Source organism: Condylura cristata, unplaced genomic scaffold (genome assembly GCF_000260355.1).
Source record: "Condylura cristata isolate star-nosed mole 26May11 unplaced genomic scaffold, ConCri1.0 scaffold00028, whole genome shotgun sequence".
Taxonomy (NCBI): Eukaryota; Metazoa; Chordata; class Mammalia; order Eulipotyphla; family Talpidae; genus Condylura; species Condylura cristata.
Window position 1 is genome coordinate 11,503,891 of NW_004567129.1, and position 7,026 is coordinate 11,510,916.

At 53.5% G+C, this 7,026-nt stretch overlaps 1 protein-coding gene across 1 annotated transcript; it reads left to right on the forward strand.

Annotated features, from left to right (window-relative positions):
- The first annotated feature begins 714 nt into the window (after positions 1-714).
- On the forward strand, positions 715-4,642 carry LOC101625962 (chymotrypsinogen B2-like). The gene is made up of 5 exons (XM_004690181.1): positions 715-766; positions 2,388-2,491; positions 3,033-3,213; positions 3,957-4,090; positions 4,481-4,642. The coding sequence occupies exons 1-5, from the start codon at positions 715-717 to the stop codon at positions 4,640-4,642; spliced, it is 633 nt and encodes a 210-aa protein (XP_004690238.1).
- The last annotated feature ends 2,384 nt before the right edge of the window (positions 4,643-7,026 follow it).

The window sequence follows — 7,026 nt, forward strand, 5'->3', positions numbered from 1 at the left end:
GCTGTCCCTCTTTCAGCAGGGGCCTCCCAGGGACTTGTATCCCTACAGCTGACTTCCCTGTCCATCTCCTTGTTTCTGAATCAGTACTGATCTGTGCGCTCAATGGGCCATTTTGGGGGGACAAAAGTTACACATGAAAAGGAACTGAAGCTCCTGTAAGGACAAGTCAATTTCATTGTGAATTATGAGGAAAAGGGAATTGGGTTTAGTCAGTGAGACACTGACTTGATCTCCTGAGCTCCAGAGCTGCATCTCTGGGCTGGTTCAGAGGCACATTCCTGAGGGGCTGGGCCTGCTGTGAGTCTCTGGCCTCAGGGAGTTTCCCTGAGCAGGTAGAGGAGCAGCCTGGGGTCCTGGCTCTGGGGTCTGTGTTGAAATGGAGTCCTGGGTGCAGACTCTGGGTGGCCTGGGTGAGGGTCCCTTAGATGAGTCTTTGTGAGCACCTGCCGGTCCATGATGGTGCCAGGGCCTGCGGATCCTACAACTGGGAACTTCCCCCAGGGGTTGCCGAGGCTGCTGGGTGAGGTTTAGGCATGTAGATGCCCTTTTCCCTGGTGCTGGGGTGACTGGGGCTGACCTTGCCCAGGACAAGTTAACCAATGGGAGGGAGGCCTCAGGTCAGGGAAGACCCTGGGGCTGGGCAGGACCTCACTTTCCCAGTCAGTGTAAAGGGAGCCCCCTGGCAGGCAGCACACACTTCCCTGACAGCACACCATGGCCTCCCTCTGGATCCTCTCCTGCTTCACCCTCATCGGGGTCTCTGTAGGTGAGTGTTGGGGTCTGAGGCATTAGCCAGGCCTGGAAGGAGAGTGAGGAAGGCCTTGATATGGCAGCAGCTCACATCAGGCCCCACTTGGAGAATGGGGGTTTTCCAAGGGTGAGGCCTCTTGTCCATCCCCAGGGAAGTTTTGAATCCCTCGCCTGTTCCCATAACTTCAGAGCAGACAGTCAGTGACTTTGCAGGAGGAGAGTGGACCTGGGGGACTTTCTCAGCTCACACAGCTATGCCAGGTGTGGGGCAGAATGTCAGTGACTCAGGGGAAGGAGCCCAGATAGTGGCTCAGGTTTGTGTGAGAGGGTCAGTGAAGGTGGCCCAGGGGGCCATCAGAATTCCTTCTCATATAATTTATTTAATGACAGATAGATAAGATTTTTGCTTAAAAATTAAAAAAAAAACAGAAAAAAACTAGTATCATATTATGTACACACTGGACTATGCTCAGGATGTAGCAAATACCAACTTTCTGACAACTGCAGTTTGATTTTGGTGTTTTGGTTTTTTGTAAATTTTTTATTACACCTCCACCAGTCTCAACAGCTCCCTGACCACTCCACCTGCCCCTACTGAGTCCCTGCTTGTTACCCTGTGCAGGCTTCACACACTCACACCTAGGGCTCACCCAGCATAGCGGGATCCGTGGGGGAGCCCCTCCCTGTATCCCCTCACTTCCTGTAACATCTGCTGTCCCCACAGGGGTGAGACCTCAGGTCCCTGCCTGCACAGGGACCAGCCCCCCCTGCATTGCTGTGAAGCGCCTGCAGGGGGCGCCGCTCACAGCTCCTGTGGTGGTTTTCTCTTTTAGAAGATGAGCAGGGGACATGTCAAGCCAAAGCCTTGAGTCAGTGGCCGGACCATATCCCTGTCCCCCACTGGGGCAGGTGCTGCCTGGTGCAAGTCCTGGGGGACTCTGTTTCCTGCAGGTTGGGGAAAGGCCTGGCCCTGCCCAATTTCTTCCTTTGCTCATGTGCTGGTTGCTGTTGATAGCTTGTGTCCTGACCCAGTAAGAGTGTCCTGGTGTCCTGCTTTTGTCACGGGCCCTGTGTGTCCTCCCTGTTCAGGACAATCCTATTCCTTGATTATGTTTCCTTCTGGTCTGCCGATGGACGTTTCCTATCTTATTAAATCATGAAGAAACTTCAGTTTCAGGAGAGGACTCAGCAAAGTAAATGTATAGAGGTATAATTTCCGACCAAGAAATTATTAGAGAGAGTGGGATTTCAAGAGACCTTGCTACTCATTGTTTTAAATACTGTTACATCCCAGACACAGCTTTAGTGTGTTTTAATATGTGTGATGCTGTAATTATCCACATTTCTTGGGGAAAATAAGCCAGGTGATTCAGAGGTTATAGCAGGGATAATGGGGGGAGCAGAGGGTCCCAGGGTTTCCTCGGCCAGTGTCTGCTCCATTGCCAGGGGTCCCAGATGGAGACACATGTCCCTCTGCATCACCAGGGGGGTGACTGGGCCACCAGGCAGGGGTGTATCTTCCTGTGTAGATACAAGGTGTTAGGAGGGTTTGTGGGATATTTCCATGCAACTGAGGGGGCAACCTGATTTCTGCAGACTGACTGGACCTCCCCCTTACCTTCTCCCTTTGACCCCAGGCTCGGGGGTCCCTGCCAGTGACCTGGAGCTGAGCATTACACCCAGGATCATTGGTGGGAAGGACGCCCTTCCTGGTGCCTGTCCTTGGCACGTGTCTCTGGTGGTGAGCATGGTGTGCCCTTGAGTGGGGTCATGATGGGTTACCTCCTCACAATTCAAGACTGAACCCCAGCAGTTGTGACTGAAGTCCTGTCAGTGTATACTGTCCCTTCCTCCTACAGAATTCTACTGGACATTTCATCTGTGGGGGCTCCCTGATCGACAGGTTCTGAGTGATCTCCTCCATCTACTGCAATATCACGTGAGGTCCAGAAATGCCTATGCAAGGGAGGGTGGTGGTCTCTCCTCTATCCTTACGGCCTGCTCCTTCTTCTAGGACCTCTGACCTAGTTTTGACTGTATGATGTAACCGTCTCTGGCGCTAACATTCAAATTCTGCCGGTTGCCCAGGTATTTCAGCCCCACTGATGAGGCCCTGGAGGCAGATGAGGTTTTTGAGGTGACCAGCGGAGAACACCCTCCGATGGGGAGACGAGAGCCACAGATGGCCTCAGTTCTTCTCGTGGTCTTCCTGCATCTGTGTTCCCTGAACAGGCTGCCCAGTGCTCATGGTCTCACCTCATCATCCGTGTCCTACCCCATAGGTTTTCATACACCCTGATTTCAACGCGACCAACGCCTACAGTGACATCGCCCTGCTGAAGCTGGGTTGGCCCGCTCATTTTGATCACACAGTGTATCCTGTTCCCCTGCCCAGTTTTGATGAATACGTCCGTCCTTTAACCTTTTGCAAAATTTTTGGCTTTGGCTACCTGTACCTCAATGGTGAGTGACTATGACCTTGCCTCTTAGGACATACCCGAGGGCTCTGCTTTGTGGGCTTGCCTGAACTTGAGAGTGTCCTAGCTGTGTCTGAATTTCAACAACCCGCCTCTTACTGACAACCCAGGAACCCCCTGGGTCCAAGGTCACGATGTCCTTGACCTGTCAGGTTCTGCTGTCACAGCCCATTCTCAGAGGGCCCTGCCCCACTCACCTCATTGTCCGGCCTTGGTTTCAGCCAGTATACCTGGGGTGGTCATATGCATCCAGCCCTGGCTGGTGTCCCCACCTGGGGCCTCCCTGGTGACATTGTTCCTAAGAGCCCTGACTGCTAGTCCCCTGCCTTGTCCGCTGGGTTAGGCCCCTTCTTGGCCAGGATAGATTGGCCAGGAAGGGGCAGCATAGAAGGCCACGCCAGTCAACACTGCAGTGGTGTGTCCATTCAGAAAGAGGCCAGTCCCCTTCCTTGGAGGAAGCACTGCCCTTGTCCAGGGCACCACCCTGGTCCACGTAGGCTGAGGCCACCCCAGGTTGTGCAGGAAGGGCTGTTTCTTCTCTGAGCTTGGAGCAAAGTCAGCCTGACCCAGGCTGGGACCCGAAGGCCCTTGGAGGTTCTAAGGACTACAGAGTGCCGGGCTGGTCATGACTCAGAGAGGGCGACAGGGCCTGTGGCGTGAGCTCTCTGGCCCACCAGCAGGGTGGGCTAGGGATGAGGGCCCTGGCCCACACTGGTCCTCTGTTAACAGGCACAGGCTGCCCCAAGAGGCTGCAGGAGGCCATTGTGCCGATCCTCCGCATGTCAGGCTGCCTTAGGTTCATGCCCGGCTTCATACCCCACTTCATGCTCTGTGCTGGGATCCAAGGCATAGGCATCCACAGTGTAAGTACCACTCCGACCCAGAACTCACTCTGTCCCCCCTTCAGGCTGGTGGCATCTTTCTGGTCCCCAAAACAGGCACCCTGGTCCCTGGGAGTGTGTCCTGGGTTTGGGCACCACCAAAGCCCAGCATTGCAGGTAGTGTTTCTGCTAGGCGAGGGGGCATTCCCCAAGTGAGTTTGCTGGCAGGGAGAACCCTGTTTAAAGACCCCAGAAGCCACTCTCCCTTCCCCTACCAGCACCTTTGTGCAAAGTGGGCCCTCCTATAAAGTGGAGCTTCTCTGGCTGGGATTTAGGCACACCGTGGCATTTTGCCAACTCATGACAGGCCCGATGTGGACTCCCAGAAGTGAAGCCCTGGCGAAATGCAGACAGGTCCTTCTCTTCCCACAGGGCGACCCTGGTGGCTCCATGGTCTGCCGCAAGAATGGAATCTGGACTCTGACGGGCATCTTATCTTCTTATGACAAAGACGAACGCATCTTGAATCCCTTTGTGCTCACTCGTGTCTCTAAATTTATACCCTGGATCAAGAAGATCATGGCTAACAACTAGTCCTGATTCTCCCATCCTAGTGCCCTTTACCCCCAATAAAGCCCCTACACAGACCCTGACTGCTTGTGTCTGTGACTGGGGCGGTGGCTGCAGTGCCCCTGTCCCCCACCAGGGGGCGGCGTGCCCCTCCCTTTCCAGCTCAGAGCCCAGAGCCCCTGTTTGTCAGGAGCTGAGGCCTTTGGGTCCGGGCCTCACTGCTCAGGGGGTCCCTGGGGGAGAGTCCACACACCTGCTGCAGCCTCATGTCTCACCCTGGCATCTGCCTTTTGGGCAGTTGGGTTAATGTAAGGAGTTTGTGGAAGGCAGAGTGCCCCGGCCAGGCCATGAGTCCTCCCAGCAGGTCTGTTCCTCCTCCCATGGGCCAAGCACCTTTCTGTCTATAACACCCTGCACATCCCGGACCAGATCATTCACGCAGTCTGCACCCTCCCCAGATTCCACCTGGGCCCTGCACAAACACTGTATTGCGTAATTGGGAAACTTCCAGATCCTAAGACTGGCACCACTACTCTCTGAGGTCCCCCTGTGCCCTTTGCTTCCCTGTGACCGGCAGCTGGACGTGAGACCTGATGAGGCTCCTGCTGAGTCCACACCAGGCTGCAGGGGCCGGCTCCTGCCTGGGGGTGCAGGGCTGGTCTCTGTGGGCATCACAGGCCTCAGGCCCGGTGGCGGCAGAGCCGTTTCTGTAGACGGGGGTGACTCACTGCTTGTTTCAGTGATTTGTTCACAGGAAAAGTTTCCACAGAGGTGTGTCCCCACCTGTCACGCACTGACCCTGTACAGTGTGTAGAAAATACAGGGGAATCTCTGTCCACAACTCTCATTACTGAATTTTTTGAGATCATTTACTTGCTTCATCAGGTCACTCAAGGAGATTTGTTCATTTTTTGCGTTTTAGAATCATTCAAAGTATGTAACAAAAGGGTTGTTTCAATAACTGGTCATGATGACCCTTCATGAAGCTCAGTTGCCGCTGTAACCAAGGGGACTGTCCAGTTACCAATGGTATATTTGTGTGGCCACGTGGGTTCCGAGCTCCCCCTCTGTCTGGCCCCACAGGACCCCCAGACCTGAACCCGCAGGTTCTCAAGCCCCCCGCCGTCTGGGTGGGAGGAGGCGTGTACTCCACGGGCTGGGCAAGGCCTCGCTCAGGTGTGCCCGCTGTGCGCCTGCGCGGGGCGGAGCAAGTGCCTTACTGACAGGTCATTTTCACGGCCAAGGTCCAGTGGCTCACGCTGATATTAGCGCGTTTACTCAGGGTGAAGGGCGTCTCTCCTACTGGAAATGGAGCGCGTGGCCATGTTTTCAATTCTCCATTAGGTATCCTCATTACAAGGACACGGGGGATGTTGGATTAGAATAATATGCCTTAGTGATATATGGCTTTATCCAGTTATTTGTGTTCAAGTTCGGTTAATATTCACATTATCATCACTATATAGCTCATGACATCTTGTGCAATTATTTTGCTCTCCCATGTCTAAATGGAGCCCTCCCTTCCCCAGAGCGCCCTGACATGTGTCTCCCTTATCCCCCTGTGTCCATCTGGCTCAGGCCCCTGTGTGCTGCGGTCAGCGGGTCCTGGAGTCCGCATATGTGGCCCGTGGGACGCCAGACTCCTCTGCGGCTTCGCAGGAGAGCTCAGGGGTCCTGTCATTGTTCACTGGTTATATATTTCTTTGGGGAAAATATTCAACAAGTATTTTCACAATTTTCCAGTTATGTTTCCCTTTCTCTTGTTGAATTTTAGAGATTCTTTCTCCGTCTGCATTCCTAGCCCTCATGAAAAGATGTTCTGGAAGTATTTTCTTCCTTTTGTTCTCCATAGGATTCTTCCACTGACTGTCTCTGTAGATGCTCAGAAATTTTAAATGTTGATGTGTCCATGGCATTTTCCTTTTGTAGCTTATTCTTTTGGGGTCATATAGAACTTTGATGAAAATTGTTTTCCATGTGGAGAATGGGCTGGGTGGTACAGACATGCGAAGCATTTGCAGTCATCATAGAACGCCCTGCCCACCCAGACAGACAGGTGTCCTGGGCCACAGGACAGGGGCAGGCACCAGGTAGGGGCAGAAGCCCAGGTGGAGACAATAACTCTCCCTCCCGCCCCCCCCCCTCACTCATGCCTCTGGGCGGGATCCATGGATGGGGAGACCTTATCCCTTAATCCCAGTTTTCTTTCTCATATTTTCATAATTCATTGCTTTTAGGTAAGAAAGATTAACTGCACTGAACATGTTTTAGAGGTGTAGGTCTACTGCCCCTTCTCAGATGAGTTTCCCCTATGCACGCTGCATCACAGCCGCACTACACCTTTTTACTCTCCACTGGAGTCCTTTGCCCAGTTCCCCACTCCTCATCTCAAAGAAACCTCATTTCTG

Bases quoted from the DNA above. Each gene is read 5' to 3' on its own strand.
- LOC101625962 (XM_004690181.1), top strand. From the start codon at position 715: ATGGCCTCCCTCTGGATCCTCTCCTGCTTCACCCTCATCGGGGTCTCT. The intron at 767-2,387 runs GTGAGTGTTGGG...CTTTGACCCCAG, and splicing joins CCTCATCGGGGTCTCTGTAG to GCTCGGGGGTCCCTGCCAGT. The intron at 2,492-3,032 runs GTGAGCATGGTG...CCTACCCCATAG, and splicing joins CTTGGCACGTGTCTCTGGTG to GTTTTCATACACCCTGATTT.